At 37.1% G+C, this 18,501-nt stretch overlaps 1 protein-coding gene and 1 long non-coding RNA gene across 2 annotated transcripts in view; both read left to right on the top strand.

Annotated features, from left to right (window-relative positions):
* The window catches only part of LOC115220398 (RUN domain-containing protein 1), a 110,780-nt gene extending 104,043 nt beyond the window's left edge, over positions 1-6,737 (top strand). The window contains exons 16-17 of the mRNA XM_029790520.2: positions 2,745-2,839; positions 6,562-6,737. Of these exons, the coding sequence (XP_029646380.1) occupies positions 2,745-2,839; positions 6,562-6,668 (202 nt within the window). The 3' untranslated portion in view covers positions 6,669-6,737. The remainder of the gene's footprint in view (positions 1-2,744; positions 2,840-6,561) is intronic.
* A 475-nt stretch (positions 6,738-7,212) lies between these two features.
* On the top strand, positions 7,213-11,457 carry LOC118766587. Its single transcript, XR_005002531.1, has 2 exons — positions 7,213-7,327; positions 7,392-11,457. It is a non-coding gene; the product is annotated as an uncharacterized LOC118766587 (long non-coding RNA).
* Positions 11,458-18,501: the final 7,044 nt, after the last annotated feature.

The following is an 18,501-nucleotide window of genomic DNA, read 5'->3' as shown; positions in this document are numbered from 1 at the left end:
TGTTCTTCATGTCCTTGTTACACCCAAATGAAATTAGACTAGTCAGGATCCAAGAGAGTTTTTTGGATATGATATTTTTGGGTTCACTGCTGAGTGCTGCAGTAAGTTTTGAGAATAAGTGCTGCAAAGACTGAGACATTTGTCCCCTCAAGAAAGTCCCAAATGCACTCAGTATGTTAGGGCAACATCACTGAGGCAAGTGAAGAAGTTTAACCCATTAGCATTTAAACCAGCCATATTAGGCCCACACATTGTACCAGTTTTATGTTCAAACTGGCCAGATCTGGCTTCACACACCTACCCTACAATGTCATTCTAAATATAAACAATAACACCATCGTGATTTCAAAGCTCCCATGACTAATTCAAAACAGTTTGATTATATAAACATTACATCTGACAAAATAATTTGGACACTAAAGGGTTAAGTATCACAGGGTCATATTCACAAGTGAGCCTGGGTGTTGAACTGGATGGTAGACTATCAGGTGCTGCTACATTAATGTGCAAGCTTCACCATTCAATCCTCAGAAAAAGAAAGGTTGATAAAAAAAAAAAGCCAGACTTGCTATTTTCAATTTAGTAATTATGCCTATCCTCACCTGTGGTGGATAATGACCAGAAAAGTATGATTGCAAATGCAAGTGGCCAGAATGGGATTCTCCTGAAGTAACATTACTCAACAGAGATTGTGGCTCGAAGATCAGCAGTCTCTCCACATCAAGCTGCTACCTCTGTGCATTGAGAGGTCAAATCTCCGGTACTTATGCATATGTGGCCAGAACATCATAAGAAAGGGCTGCAAGGCATGTTCTTCAAACCAAGAACTAGGAGTGGGCCACAAGCAAGGTGGGTGGATAATATGCACAATCTCAGTTTATTATACTTAGGAATCCAGCCAGAAATTGTTAATATCAGCTGCTTCTCTTAGGACCCTATGGAGAAGGTGTCTGGACTCAACGACCATGACCCTCTCAGGAATAGTGGTGGTAAAAAAACAGAAGATGAAAACAGGTGGTGTAGGCAACAAACAGATGTATTAGCATAATGCTCGGGAAGTGAAAAAGTCTTTAACATTTTGAGCCTATGCTCTTTCACAGAAAGAAACAAGGAGAGAAAATAAAGAATGGATGGATACACTGTTGTTTTGCCACTACATCACACCTATGATCAGAGGCCTTCTAGCTGTGACCATTCCAATTTTGTCCCCATATGCAAGGAACCTAAGACCATATTATCCCATATGTCCTTTTCAAAATTGACAAGATGTAATTTAAGGACATATCTGCTATTTCTAGCAGATATAATGACTGTGTAGAGACTCCTTCGTTGGTACAAATATGTTTGGTTGCTGCAAGGAATGAAAGCATTATTTTGAACAAAGGTTCGTTCTGTTTGTTGAAGGACTTGTGTTCAAACACCAGGTTTTTTTTCATTCCTCACTGCAATCATTATGGGTTTTATTTTCAGCTTTTTACTTTCCAAGTTCAAATCTCATGCTTGTCCACTTTGCTTTTCATCCTTCCAGGGTCAGTAAAATGCCAGTCTCACTGGATGCCTTGTAGTAGTTATTCTAGTTCTCTGCTGAGTTGAAATCCCACTGTAACTTACTTAGGTACTGGCCACAATCCATTGTCTAGCTTAGTGGTTCCCAACCAGAGTCTATGTGATCCTTGCGGGGTCCATATAAGATTTTGTTGTTAAAATTTATTTGCAAAAATTGCATATAATTCTACACTACACAAAATAGTTTAACAATTTTTTTAAATGCAACTCCTAATAATATTTAATTCTGAAAATGTAATAATAATTTTTAAACATGGAAAGGCTATGAGGGCCCACCCAAGGAAAATAAAAATCAAAGGAGTCCATCAGAAATAAATAGTTGAAAACCACTGCTGTAGTTTAACAACACCAATTAGCCCCTTGAATGCTTTTAGTAGAGTCCACTCTGTTGCAGGCATTTGCACCAGGTCCAGATGAAGATATCTTCCTTCCTTTCTTCCTTCTCCAGACAATATCTTCCATCCACTAGTCTTGGAAACCCCTGCAAAAAGTCATGAGCGCTGCCCTTCCTTTCTAACTAAGCAATACAAATATAAATAAGCCCAACTTGACACCTAAAATCTCTTTTAGATTACCATTATTGGTACTGTAGACCCTTGTCAGCTTCTTTGAGTTTAGATTTACTGCCTAGTGTCAACTGCTACTGATTGGTCTTGGAGATAGTATAATGAGATAAGGAGACGACATATTGCGTTTTGTCTTAGGAACTGGTGAAATGATTCTACCAGTTGGTAGACATGAATTTACCAAACTACTGACTCCACATGGTTGTCTTCAACAATATAGTTTTACATCACATGTCATTTCTATTCTTTCCTATTCTTTCACATCTAAGGGCTCAGAGCCTAAAATATTGACATATTAACCCTTTACACTGTCTTTGTTTGAAAATAACAAAGAATTCAGTAAAACAACTTTGTTATTATTAATCTGGTGTTTGGAACATAAACCCTCCTATTAGTTCTCCCATTTTTTCTCCTTTTTATGAGCAGTTTTAAATCCCTTTAAAACATGAAGTGTGCATCATAGGGCTAGGGGCAGCCTCAGGTAGGTTGGTATCAAAAGGGTTTAAATGAATGTCACCTATTTCAAAAAACAAGCAAAAAATTTTGCTTGCATTTTTTTATGATGATGATGATGATTTATATTTCTTTTCTTTTTCCTAATTTATTCAATAGTGAGAAAAAGTTGGTTACTTGGCTGAAGCTTTTATTCCGAACTCAATTCTTAGTTGATTATTATTACCAAGACTGGAGTTATGTAGCCAGAACTGGTAAGTTGGTTGCAAAGTTTCCCATCGTTAATAAATTTCTATGATGAGTTGTTGCTACTAATAAGATTTATTGCTTTTCAGGCATCTTTAGATATGAGCTGCTGCTGTTGCCACCACTGCCATTTCATCTTCCATTTCTTCTCCCATTTCTCTTCCTATTTCTTAAAGATCAAATTGATCAAGAATATGACTAACAGACAACACTCTGTCAGTTATGACAACAAAGGTTCCATTTGATCTGATCAATGGAACAGCCTGCTCATGAAGTTAGCATGCAAGTGGCTAAGCACTCCGCAAACACGCAGAACCCTTAACGTAATTCTCAAAGATATTCAGTGTAACACAGGATGTGACAGGGCTGGCCCTTTAAAATACAAGTACAACTCGTTTTTACCAGCTGAGTGAACTGGAGCAACATGAAACAAAGTGTTTTGCTAAAAGACACAACACCTAACCGATTAGCCATGCACCTTCACCTAATCAGCATGGATGGTTCAACAGTAACCAACAAGCCAGAGGACGATGCTAAGCTCCAGTGTCTGCTTTGACATGGTTTCTACAACTGGATGCATTTCCTAACATTGACCATTTTACAGACAGTACTGGGTGCTTTCTTCATGACACCTTCACTTGTGAGAATGCCAAGTGTAGATGTAGATGTTTTAAAATCTTTAATTCCTAAATTCATCATCATCATCATCGTTTAGCGTCTGCTTTCCACGCTAGCATGGGCTGGACAGTTCAACTGGGGTCTGGGAAGCCAGTAGGCAGCACCAGGCCCAGTCTGATCTGGCAGTGTTTCTATGGCTGGATGCCCTTCCTAATGCCAACCACTCCATGAGTGTAGTGGCTGCTTTTTACGTGCCACCGGCACAGGTGCCAGACGAGGCTGGCAACAGCCACGATCGGATGGTGCTTTTTACGTGCCAATCCTTTCTACAAGGCCTGAAATTTGAGGGGATGCAACTAGTCAGTTATATAAGCCCCAGTGCTCAACTGGTACTTATTTTATTGACCCCAGAAGGATGAAAGGCAAAGTCAGCCTCAGCAGCATTTGAACTCAGAGCATAAAGGTGGACAAAATTCCACTAAGCATTGTGCTCTAACGATACTGCCAGCTTACTGCCTTATTAGTCTTAATAATAAAACTGTGTTACTCTCATCAAACAGAGACAAATATTTTTGATGCAGATATCTTTATTGGAACATGAATTATCTTTGATAAAGGGTCGTATCAGAAACAATAGTTGCTTAATCTTCATTTAATGGCACAATGTAAAATTCTTGAAATTTTATATTACATTTAATTCTTGCTAGTTCCGCTGGACTGGCTCCTGTGCAGGTGGCACGTAAAAAACACCATTTGAGCGTGGCTGTTGCCAGTACCACCTGACTGGCTCTCATGCCGGTGGCATATAAAAGCACCCACTACACTCTCGGAGTGGTTGGCATTAGGAAGGGCATCCAGCTTTAGAAACTCTGCAAGATCAAGATTGGAGCCTGGTGCAGCCATCTGGTTCACCAGTCCTCGGTCAAATCATCCAACCCATGCTAGCATGGAAAGCGGATGTTAAACGATGATGGGGATGATGACAGAACCATTACAAAACAATCACTTTCTGGTGATCATCCTTTATTATCTAACTGAATAACCAACCTATTGTTGCCGTTCATTAAAGGTCAGCAGATATAGTATGATGGCTTCATCTTGATACACAGACACATGTGTAAATGCACAAATTCACACACATCATCATCATCATCATCGTTTTAGTGTCCACTTTTCTATGCGTGCATGTGTTGGACAGGGCTGGTTGAGGCAGTCTTTCTTTAGCTGTACGCCCACTTCCTGCTGCCAATTCTCACTTGTTTCCAAGAAGGGTAATACTTCCCCTGGCCAGACATGTTCCCCACAGAAGATTGGAAATGAACAACAACACTTATATGATGGTGATGCTTGTTTACAGCCATCACATGATGCCAAGACAAGTTACATACAAACACGCATACAAAAACATATACATTTATACATATATAGATGTATGTGTGTGTGTATGTTTATATATATATATATATATATATATATAATATATATATATATATATACATACACACATACATACATAGATCTTTCATCTTTCAATTATTATAGTCATTAGACTGCAGCCATAATAGGGTACAGCCTTTAAAAATTTTGGTCAAACAAATCGACCCCAGTACTTATATATATATATATATATATATATATTATTATATACGTAAATATAAGAGAGTTACCGTTAAGTGGTTAACTCTAGTGCTAGAAATAGCTCCTTATTCTGGTATAGCCACCGAAGTTGTTTCCACAAAAGAAATAACATTACCTTCAACTTAAGGAAAGTGAAATACAACGAAAAGATAGATTAATGCTGAACAATTGTTTCTTTATCAATATAATATGCAATTATACTCACATATTTATCTATAAGTCATCAGCAGCATTTGTCTTCGATACAATTTATTAGACCCTCACGGGCGATAAATACCCATGCGGTCCAATCGATTGCATATATAAATTTTTTTTTTGAAGTCTGGTACTTATTCTATTGGTCTTTTTTGCCTAGTTACAGAAATATTAAAACACTAACACTGGTTGAGGACAAAAGCAGACACACACATGCACACACATGACAGGCTTCTTTCAGTTTCTGTCTATCACCTCCATTCACAAGGCTATCTCATTTTAACAGATATATTTACCAAAATTACATTAAAATATTCTGAAATACTAAAGAGTAAATGTATTCAATAAAATCGACATTTGCTTCAACCACATCCACCAGATGACTTCAAGAATTTCCTGCAACTCTTCTGGATGGTCTCCTGGTCTAAGTTGGTGAACGCTGCCATAATCCTTGCCTTCAGTTAATCTTTGATGTTACAAGGAGTTTTGTTGGTTTCTCACTCAACTGCACCCCACACATAATAATCATGATGGTTGCAGTCTAGGGAGTTAAGTGACCAGATGTTAGGGGTGATGTGGTCACAGAAATTATCTGACAGCCATGACTGGGTTCTCCTACATGTGTGGCATGGTGCAGAGTCCTGTAGTCAGACACAGGGTCTTCCAGCAGCCACCCTCTTGAGCCAGAACAGCACTACCTACCCCAGGCACTTGATGTAGGCCTCTGTATTGAGTCTGAGGCTGTGTGGGAAGATGAATGGAAGCATAATGTCGCCATCACTAGTGATCACTCCAAACACCATGATGTTGACTGAATGTTTCACTTTTATCACTCTCGGTACATGTTTTGGGGGCACAGAAAACTAGTTTTTATTCTGTGTGTTCACCATCTGATCCTGGCAGAAGTTATTCTCATCTGAGAAAAACCAAAGCATGTTCGGTTGGAGGGGATGCTAGAGTTTGTTTAAAAACTTTGTAGTGCCGTCTTTCCTCTTGTCCTTGATAGTTTGGGATAAAAATTGGCCCTTTCTCATCTTGTATGAGGAATACCAAATGTCTTCATGCACTACCTGCCTGATAAGAAACTCAGACGCTCACATGTCCCTGGCAATGGTCCTGATTGACTTGGAGGGATCATTGTCAGCCTCCCAACCACACATGTGCCTCGCACAGCAATATCTGCACCTGATATTTATTATAATTAATATTAATTTGTTATTTATTGATATTTATCATAATTAATTTTTAATTATTTCATTTTTGTTTCATTTAATTTCAGGTTTTGACGATACCCTTAAATCCTTGGAACCGCTCAATTCTATCAACTTCAAACTCCCTGTTGACATTGCTGTTCGTCCTTTCAGTAAAATCAAGGATGCTTTTTAAAAGAACTTTTAGTGAATTAAAAAAAAAAAGACCAAAAAAAAAAAACAGAAAAAAATGCCCCTGTTGGCATAGTAACATCATGTGACTAAAGACATAAAAAAAAAACTACATCAAAGAACCTGTACTATGAAATCCATTTGACTTCCTCTATTTTTTTTTCTCCTTTCTCCTACTTTCCTATTATAAAATATACTTTCTGAAACTCATGTAGCATGCCAGGATGATTGTAGAGATACATTGATAATAATAAGAAGAAGAAGAACAAGAAGCAAGATTATTGTTTACCAACCAAACTATTTAAAAGATGGTCACTCTAACAGTTTATCATTCTGTGTGTGTATATATATATATATATATACACACATAAACACACACAGATGCACACATTACAAACAACATGACAACTATGACAATCACACAAAGGTTGTTGAAAGAACTTAACTTTTACATTTGAAATATATATATTAATATATGTATGTATACAATATATGTGTGTGTGTTTATATATATATATATATATATACACACACACACACACACATAGATGCACATACTTACATATGTACACATGATATATGTATAGGTATAAATGTGTGTATGTATATGTAATTATATTTGTTTGTGTGAGTGTGTGACTATGCATATGTATGTATATATATGTGTGTGTGTGTGTGGTGTGTGTGTGTGTGTGTATATATATATATATATATATATATATAGAAGATGCAAAAATACTGTAACATCACCATAGTTGACTGCACATATACATGTGTCTGTCTGTCTAATAATATGTGATATTTGGGTGGCTATACAATATGTTCATATTCATACTTACCGAAAAAAAAAAGAAAGAAAGACAAAAAAAAATTGTTATTCTATACCATTCTATGAAACAACAGAGAAAAAACAAAAATAAGAAAAAAATAATTTGGTTGGGATTTTTTTCCAACAAATGTAAAATTCCCTACAATTTTTGAAACATCTCCTAGTTGTTACAGTTAATGTTATTGCTTCAAAGTAATTTTAAATTTTTATCCTGCCTTATGTTGTTGTTGTTGTTGCTCTTGCTTCTCATTCCCCGCCGCTGCCACCACTACCACCACCACCACCGCCGCCTCCACCGCCATCTCTTTCTCCCACCACCCCAAACTCACTCATTCATGCATTCATAACTCATGGGAAAGATCTAAACCTCATAAGCCTTGACTGAAACTTTTCTTCCTCCACCAATAGGAGACTGGTCGTTGTAAAGGGACTGAATGACTAGGGCCTGTTGCTCTTTTAAGAAGATTTTTAAAAATGTATTTCAAAAGCCCAGTTGCATTGTGGAAGAACCATTTAAAAACACACAGAAATTGTTTAACTCTTTAGCATTCAGGATGCTCTGTCAAATGTAATGCTTATTTATTCACATTGTTTTTAATTAATCATGCATTACCTCGAGGCTTTGTGATTACTTATTTTTCGGATGAAATTGTAGAGTAAGGTGATGGTGTGTGGCTTTGTCATAATGACAGGACTTTGACAAACCTGGCTAATTGATTGAGTGACCGCACAATTAATCAAACAATCGAATAGCTAATTGACAAATAAAAATGAAGTGAAATAGAACCAGTGAATGTATTTAATACTGTAAGCATAATGACCTGCCCAAGGTACAACAAAATACATTTAAATTCATTTTTTTTTCATTGATATGTTTTCTTTGTTATTTGACCGTGACCAGGTCACTGCTGCATGACAATATGAAGGGAAAGTGAATTTTAATAGTCTCTGTTTCTTCACTGAAATGATTCTTCCACGATGTAACTACTTTAACATCAACAACACACTCAGTCTCAGACTAAGCCATTCACTAGACATGTACAAATCCCACAAAGAAAAGAGGAGAAAGAAATACTTTTCAACATTCCCATTTGTTAATATTTATTTCTACCCATGCTGTTTTAGGTATGGAACAAACATTAATTCTGTTCAGTTGCCTCTATGCGTGTATGTGTGTTTTTATGTATGTGGGGAGATGAAGTGTTGAGCAAGCTGGCTTTATGCCTGGTATTGAGAGGTTTAAGTATGAGGTATGCCTATGTGTACATAAATGTGTACATATATATATATTTATATTTAGTTGTCTAAGAATCCATATATACACTCATGTTTTTGTCAGTAGAGTGAGTATATAAGTCAACATGTTCAGCATTATAGGGCCATTACAGTGTGTTTCTAGATAACTGTGCTATTGATTATATAACTGGTGTGAAACTGATTAAGATCAACTGAAATGGGTGTATAATACTGTATATTTATATATATATATATATATATATATATATATATATATATATATATGTTGAATTTTACCTCCCCTATCACCACCACCACCACTTTATTGACAACTGCTGTAGGTTTGTTTATGTCTCCATAACTTAAGTTTCAGCAACAGGAGACCAATAGAACAAGTGCTGGGGTTCAATTTGTTCAGATAAATCCTTGAAAGCATTACTCCAGCAGGGCTGCAGCCCAACAACAATCTAAACAAGCAAAAGATTAAAAATAAAAAGTTTTTCTTTTTTCTTTAAGAGGTAAAACTAAAGATCAGTATTGACACATGACTCTATCTCTTAAGTTCTGAGATTCTTGCATTGCTTTGCTTTCTCAAATGTTTGCAATACTATTCAATATTACCGAGATGAGGAATTTTTATCTTGTATGCTGTTTATATTGGTCAAATTGGTGTCCTTATCTTGATTGTTGCTTTCACTACATTTCAGCTGTTGTCTGCTCCAGCCTTCTTCAGGTGTCTTTTGTTGAACTCAGTTGTATCAGAATTTTGAACCTAACGCTTTGCACTCTGCATTTTGTGACGTTTTTTTCTTTCGGTGCCTTGCCTGGGACTGAACTCAGAATCTCTACATGACTGTATAGCGTGGTAAAGACATTGGTTAATGCAGTGCAGACACCTAGAGGTTCTGAATTCAATTCTTGGCCAGGCACTAAGATAATTCACAAAAATCAACTGAAGTGAAAATGTCATGAAACACAGAGAACAGATTGAGAACAGTGTACCCCCATGAATCAAATAATGGGTTAGGTTCCAAATTCCAATACAACCCCTGAAATGTAGTGAAAGCAACAATCAAGATAACGACACCAGTTCAACTAACATAAACAGTATACATAAATGTTTACTCTGTTTGATGAAATTCTGATGAAATGTGAATGGAAAAACTTTTTATGATAACTTGTACAGTATTTAATAAGAAAAAAAAAATCTGTGAGAAATGTAATAATAGAATTGTCAAGGAATTTTTGCTTGTAGACTAATTCCTAAATCTTAAACCACCAGATGATTAGTATTGGTGGTCGATTGACAGAGTGATAGTGTATGTATCAATCTATGTATGTATATGTGTGTAGTGAGTTTGAATGTGAATGTGTGGTTCTCACTCCAGCAAAGGTGATTGAGACCCAACTATAAGGTCCAGATCCTAACCCTTTAATTTGTCAGATCCGGTTATTCTCTGTTGAGAAGTTGTAAACACCCAAAAATTATTTTACAACAATCATTTCTTCATACACAAATAAAACTGAAATTTTTCTCCCCACCCCCACCCAATTTCTTCGCTACCATCTAAAAACATTACATTTTATTGTTAAATTCTGTTGTTTTATCTTAATTCATTAATTAGAAGGTAAGGTTGGGGTCAACTGTCAGTAACAATCCACTTGTTAGGCCAAACTGATGTTTCCATTTGCAATCATATCAATTAAAAATGAATCATCACAGTCACTTGACTTGTGCTAGAAATAGCAACAACATGCAAACCAGGTATTTCTTAGATGTTCAATTTTTTTTTCTACACCTTGTAGAAAAACAGAACATGGTGGGGAAAAAAACCCGCAAAACACTAAAAACTTTTATGTATAAATTATATTTTGTTTTGTTAAACTCTTTATCACATTCATGTCTTTCACACCCCAAGATCTAAGAATGATTGTAACACACCAACTCATTTTGATTGCATTCCATGGTTCTAACCATTATTTATGTATTATATTTGAATTTTTTTTTTTGTCAATTTTGATTTTTTGTAAATTTTGTTTTTGATTTTAATGTTATGTTTGCATTTTTTTCTTTCAAGATTTTATTCTTTATACAAAACACTGGAGTGGTGCTACAGAATTTTCTGGGACCAATTAACAAATTTATTTTTATTGTATATTATAGTATAATAAAAGGGCACTAGATTAGCAAAACCGTTAGTGATATACTAAATGCTTTGCAGTATTTAGTTATGCTCCTTCACATTCCAAGTTGAAATCCTACCAAGATTGGTTTTACTCTTTGATCCTTCTGGGGTCAATAAAATAAAGTACTAGTCAAGTACTGGGGTCAGTTTTATCAATTAACCCCTGCCCCCAAAATTTTCAGGTCATGTACCCACATTAGAAACTTATTAATACTGTGATGCTTGATTACTCAACTTTTTTTTTTTCTTTTGCTTGCTCCTCATGTTTTATCTGTTATTCTTTAACTCCCGTTCTTCTCTGCCAGTCATTCCCAACTCTGTTATAAACATCATCTTTGTAAATTTGCGTCATTCTATTTCACTGTTTAGGTGTCACTGCTGATAGAGGATGTCACCAGATGTCTCCAGTGACACTAATTAGTTGGTACAACTAATTCACCACCACCACCTCACCTGTTTCAACAATGATATCAGTAATTTGAATGTGTATCATAAACTTTCACTAGTTCAAACATATATCATAAAAATCATTTCTCTCATCATAAGTTGTTTGTTATGATTCTCTTGTTCAGATGATTGTAGACATTTTATATATATATATTCTCAGGGTGGTGCTTCAGCATGGTTGCAGTCAAACAAGTAAAAGAATAAAAGAATATAATCAAACTGGGAAGACAAAGAAAGACTTTGATATATCTTTAATAATCAGTCACAATTTTCTCGGTACGAACTCTGCTTTCAACGCTAGTTAGATTTTAAATATAATTGAAGTATTTATTAGGGATAATAAAAAAAATATCACTTTCCAAATGAAAATTTATGCAATGTTTGCAGTTTTAGACAAAGTAAATAAAAATGAAAATGTAAATAGACTGGTGAAAAGATGGGCAGGGCAAGTAAAGTTGTGACTAACAAAGTAGATAAAATTATGCTTAGGGGATGAAGAAGCAGTGGAAGAGGAAGGAGAGGACTGAAGAGGAGGACAAAGACGACGAGGAGGAAAAGGAGATGTTTTGAAGTCTTTCTTTGTCTTAGTTGGATTATATTTTGCTCTTTGCTAAACTCACACAATAGTTTTACTAATGTGAAGCCTGGATTTTCCACACCTGAAGAATTTCAATATTTGTCTGGAATCTGACAGTATAAATAGCCTAAAGCTTGGATTGAGTGCTGCATTGGAAATACCCTATTTTTCTACCTTCCCAGGACCTTATACATGTCTTATGTGATAAACCTTCTATTGTTCACACTTCAAACTCTGTTGATGATGATTAAGAATTTCAAGTTCTAAAAATGACAACAATTATAAGAATATATTTGAAATGCTGATGGAAAGGAAAGCAATAAGTTGTCAGGGAGTGTTGTATTGTTTTTAAAGAAATAGTTAAAATCAACTAAGTTTAGTATAACTGGTTGTGGCAATGCGTTAACTTTTGATAAAAACCTGTCTGAGACCACATCTGATTCTTATACAGGCTTCATGATTTAAAGTGATCTAAATTACAATTTTCCAGCAAAATGTCATGTTAATTTATGTTCCAAACACCATTATAATAATGACAGTTATTTTAATTGATTCTTCATTATTTTAAAATTAATTGAAACAAAAGCAGTATATTTCGACAGGAATATGCTAACAGAAGAACAAAAGGGATTTTTTTTTTAATGTTAAATTCTATTGATTACATCACTGGTATCAGAAACATACACAGATGCCACACAATAGATTTGAACCTGGAACCATGAGGCATTGAAGTGAATTTAAATCACCACAAACATAGTCTGTTGCCATGTATTTTCATTCATGATCTGTAAGTTCAACAATCCTATAGACTAAATGAAAAGTCTTGTTGTAATCTCTACCTATTTGGTGTACCCTAGTCAGTTGCTGAATCTTTGACTTTATATAAATTTCCATTTCATAATATAATTACTTACCTTTGTGGGTATACTTACATGTACATAGTACGTCTATCTGTAGACAACTCAGTTGGAGATATAAATGTTAATGCCACGTAAAATGCACCAATGCTGGTGCCATGTATGTGGCCCCAGTACATTCTGTAAAGTGGTTAGCATTAAGAAGGGCATCCAGCCATAGAAACCATGCAAAAGCAGGCAATTGGAACCTGGTGTTGTTCTCCTGCTTGCCAACTCCTGTCAAGCTGTCCAACCTATGCCAGCATGGAAAACAGGAGTTAAATGATGATGAGCTTCCTTTTCCTTACAGAGTATAGTTTCAATGTACAGAACTCTAGGTTTTGTACCCAGCACACATCCACTGCACCACTCTGCATGTGTGGTTGAGCAAATATATATCATTTATTATATTGTCTATTCATTACTTCTATGGCCTCATCCAGCATATTCATTTCTATGCATTGGACTGCTTCAAGTGCACAAAATGTAGTAAGTACACAATACATGTTGCAGCACTGGGATGTTACTTTACTTACTGAAAAGTGACAAGTCATTCAGTCAATATTCCAAGAGTTGTATTTGACAAACCACATGCACAGATTTATAAGTTTCAAATTGTTCTGGGTGTCCTTTCATTTTCCATTTTCAGATCAGCCAGAAGCTAATCAATTCTGTCTCCCCAGCACAGCATTGCAAGCTGGTTTGCTAGTTACTCTAGGCACAAGGCCCGAAATTTGCAGGGTGAGGGCCAGTCAATTAGATCAACTCAGTACATAACCGGTACTTAATTTATCAACCCCGAAAGGATGAAAGGCAAAGTCGAAATTTGAACTCAGAACGTAAAGACATATGAAATACTACTAAGCATTTTGCCGTGTGTGGTAATGTTTCTGCCAGGTCACTGCCTTAGTTACTTTATATTATTCAAGAATTCATCTAGTATTGTGTAAAGAATGAATGGATGTAAATACAAATAGTGCACACTTATTGCATTGACTGATTTCAGGTGTTGGTCTTTGGCCATTCTGGAGCATCACTCTCCAGGGTTCTTATTTTATTAACTTCAGGACAAAAAGCAAAGTGGATCTGTGTGAAACCTGAACTTAAAATATAAAGAGGCATAACCAGGAACCACAAACCATCTTGACAGGTGATCTACCAATTCCTCTACTGCCACGTGAAAGAGAATGAAATAAACAACAGCAGTGTTGCAGATTTCCTTACCAATGGATTATAATTAGACCTTATGTTTTGGGATGGTCTTTTTTTCCTTCTTTTTTCTTATCAAATAAACACATGCACTATATTCTTGTTCTTCATTTCAGCTTTATCCATTCTTCTCCTTTTAGTGTCTTTTGTCTGGAAATCTTTCATCACACACCCTGTGGCCTCTTCAGCAACTCTCCATCCTGTGTGTCTCCTCCTGTCCTGCTTAGTCCGTTCTCAATGGACAAGAGGAGATATGTGAGATGGAGAGTCCCTGAAGAGGTCACAGAATGTGTTGTAAGTTATTGCTGAATTTCTAATCTGATTCATTTAATAATGCTAAGCAGAAGAGAATTGCAAACGAAGTTTCGCAGCTCAAGGGAGGTCTTGCAAAGTCTTTGACACCCTCATCGGATGATCTAGGACAGGTCGACTACCAACCAGTGCAGCCAGTTCTAGCAAAGTTTGATCCAAAAATTTATGGAAATCAGAGATGTGACTTCTCGTGAAGCTGGTATACTGGTCATTTATGGCTAGAGTATTCTCTTTCAAAGAAAGCTTTGTTTTGTTTTGCTTGTCGGCACTTTAATACTTCTGCTCAAGATGATACTTGTTTTATTAAAAATGGATATTCTAATTGGCATCATGCAAAAGAAAAAAACAAAGGTTTTAATAAGCAAGCAAACTCTGCATCCCATATCCAAGCTATGGTAACATGGAAGGAACGCCAACAGCGTTTGTCCACAACAACACCCGTGTCTTCAATCTTGCAAAATGATCAGTTTAGCACAAACCATTATTATCAGTTCCATTGTTGATATTGTTCATTTTCTTTGTGCAAACGAATTCTAGGAAACAAAAAGGAAGCTTTTCAGGATCTTTATTCGGAAGATGATACATAGCCTTGTGGTCTTTTTATGAAATTATTCCAGTGCACATTAGAGAAAGGCTCAAAGCTAATGGAATGTTACAGCACGATTCTAAGGCAGGTGGAGTACAAACAAACAATGGTATTAGTATGGCACTCAGGAATAGAAATAAAACAAGTCTTTTACGTTTCGAGCCTACGCTCTTCGACAGAAAGATACACAGAAAAGAAACACAGAGAGAAACAAGGAGAGAAAAAAAATGCGTGCAGGAGCTAACAAATCAACATGGTGGTCTGATTTCGGCCAGAAGTCAGAGATCAGACGTTAGACGCAAGAGGGATAGTAGGGGAGATAACAAGGTCAAATGACCTCGCCCCAACATAAGGGTGCGTGTGTGTATGAGAGAGTATGTATGTGCGTATGAAAGGTCTGGATGGGTGTATGTATGTATATGATGTGTAATGTCGTATGGTGTAGTGTAGTGTGGTGGGAGGTGGGGAAAGCCTATGTGGGGTGTGGGTTCGGCTGGGGGTTGGGGTAGAGTGGGAGTTGTGGGGAGAGTGAAAGGGGGAGGTGGAGTGTGGGTTCGGCTGGAAGTTGGGGTAGAGTGGGGGTTGTGGGGAGAGTGAAAGGGGGAGAGAAGAGAGAGGGAGGAGTGGAGGAGGGAAGAGAGATGAGGTGAGGGGGGAAAGAAGGAAGGAGAGGAGGGGGATGGGAAAGGAGGGGAGTGAGGGAGCAGAGAGAAAGAGAGAAGGAAGAGGGAAGAGGAAAGAGAGTGGGGTGAAAAGATGAAGAACTGAAGAGAAGTAGGAGTCGGGGGAAGCTAGATGATAGGGGGAGGTTAGATGAGAAGGGGGGAGAGTTGAGACCAAATGGTGTGAAAGAGAGAAGATTAATTCCTGTTCACGGCGCAAACGGGAATCCAGCTGTGCAAGGACAATCCGAACACAGACAGGTGTTGCAAGGAGTGACCGGTGGAGCGGAAATTGCGTGAGACCGGTGTGTCGTTTGCAAAGCGGATGTCACGGAGGTGTTCCGTGAACCGGTCAGCCAAGCGGCGTCCCATTTGTCCAATGTACAGGGAATGGCAGAGAGAGCAGGAGATGCAATAGATGATATTGCTGGAGGTGCAGGTGAAGGAGTTGATGATGCGATAGAGTCGATGATGGGTGCCAGTGAGGAGGGTGGTGTTGGAGGGGTAAGGGCAAGTGCGGAAACGTGGGCGGGAGCAGGGGAACGAGCCAGGTTGTGAGGTAGGGTCAGGGAAGGAGCTGTGGACCAAGAGGTCTCGTAGGTTATGGGCTCGTTTGAAGGAGGAGAGGGGTCGGTTAGGGAAGAGGTGTGAAGTGGACGGGTCGGACTGGAGATGCTGGAAAGCTCGAAGAATGGTGCGTTGGAGAGGTAGGGTCGTGGGGTGGTAAGTGAGGGGAAAAGGGAGGCGGGAGACTACAGGGTGGGTTCAGGGGGAGAAGCAGATGCACGGTCTATGGAACATGCTCTGGCAAGGGCGGTGTGGATAGTGGTGAGGGGGTATCCACGTAGGATGAAGTGGCAAGCCATGAGTTGAGACTGAGTCTCAAAGTCATGGTCGTCACTACAGAGCCTGCGTAGACGGAAGAATTGGGAATAGGGGATGGAAAGCTTGGTGTGTTTGGGGTGGGAGGAAGAGAAGTTTATGTATGAGTGTGAGTCTGTGTGTTTGCAGTGAATGGAGGTGGTAAGAGTGGAGTGATGAATGCTGACCGAAATAGTAGGGGATAGAAAATTCCAAGGCAACAGGGGAAAGAAAACTCAATTTAGTAATACTAAATCAAATTTCACGATATATTATATATAGAGAGAATTAAGAGACAGAACCTCCATCAAAGTAATTAAATTAATAGTGAAAGATATTATCTATAACAAAATTTAGTACAATATTAATAATATATTTAAATTTATATCTTGTTATAGATAATATCTTTCACTATTAATTAAATTACTTTGATGGAGGTTCTGTTTCTTAATTCTCTCTCTCTCTCTCTCTCTTTCTCTCTCTATATATATATCTCTTTTATTCTTTACTCTTTTACTTGTTTCAGTCATTTGACTGCGGCCATGCTAGAGCACTGCCTTTAGTCGAGCAAATCGACCCCGGGACTTATTCTTTGTAAGCCCAGTACTTATTCTATCGGTCTCTTTTGCCGAACCACTAAGTGACGGGGACGTAAACACACCAGCATCGGTTGTCAAGCAATGCTAGGGGGACAAACACAGACACACAAACACACACACACATATATATATACATATATACGACAGGCTTCTTTCAGTTTCCGTCTACCAAATCCACTCACAAGGCATTGGTCGGCCCGGGGCTATAGCAGAAGACACTTGCCCAAGATATATATATATATCAAATATAAATTAGAGATAAAACGACTATTATGCAACTCAAACAGTGATAGACATAAACCAAAGCATAAATAACAAATAAAATATATTTTTATAAAACATATAACTAGATCTGAAAAAGTATAAAAATGAATATATGTTTTATAAAAATATATTTTATATGTTATTTATATTTTGGCTTATGTCTGTCACTGTTTGAGTTGCATAATAGTGGTTTTATCTCTAATTTATATTTTATGTACTTATACTGTGAAATTTGATTTAATACTAAATTGAATTTTTCCCGTAAGTTTGGAGTTATACTCCCTATCATTATTATTATTATTATATTATTATTATTATTATTATTATTATTATTATTATATTATTATTATTATCATTATTATACATACATACATACATATATATATATATATTATATATATATATATATATATATATATATATTATATATATATATATATATGTATATATATATATATATATATATACATATATTAGCAGTGGAAATATGTCACAAACATACTTTTAACTAACCTAAAGTCCACATATATATGTATATCATCATCATCATCATCATCGTTTAATATCTGTTTTCCATGCTAGCATGAGTTGGATGGTTTGACTGGGGGACTGGCAAGCCAGAAGGTTGCACCAGGCTCGAATCTTATCTGGCAAGGTTTCTACAGCTGGATACCCTTCCTAATGCCAACCACTCTGAGAGTGTAGTGGTTGCTTTTTATATGGCACTGGCACGGGAGCCAGTCAGGCAGCACTGGCATCGGTCATGTCTGGATAGTGCTTTTTACATGCTACCGGCACAGGAGCCAGTCAGGACGGGGAGCTGGCATCAACCATGTTTGGATGGTGCTTTTTACGTGCCACCAGCATGAAGAACCAATCAGGTGCACTGGCAATGACCTACACATGAATGGTGCTTATTGCATGCCACCAGCACAGGAACCAATCAGGCAGCACTAGCATCAGCCACAACTACAATTTCCATTTTGATTTCGATTTGATTGAGATTCTGATTATGAAATTTTGATTTTTGATTTTTGATTTTACTTGAGTCAATAGGTCTTCTCAAGCACGGCATGTCGCCCAATGGTTCCAAGGTACTTTTTAAATGAGCTGGTTATGCGACACTGGTGTAGGCTACAGCTGTGATCTTACATTACTTGCCAATTATATACA

Source organism: Octopus sinensis, linkage group LG16 (assembly GCF_006345805.1).
Source record: "Octopus sinensis linkage group LG16, ASM634580v1, whole genome shotgun sequence".
NCBI classification, from domain to species: domain Eukaryota; kingdom Metazoa; phylum Mollusca; class Cephalopoda; order Octopoda; family Octopodidae; genus Octopus; species Octopus sinensis.
This window is presented reverse-complemented; position numbering and strand designations above follow the sequence as displayed.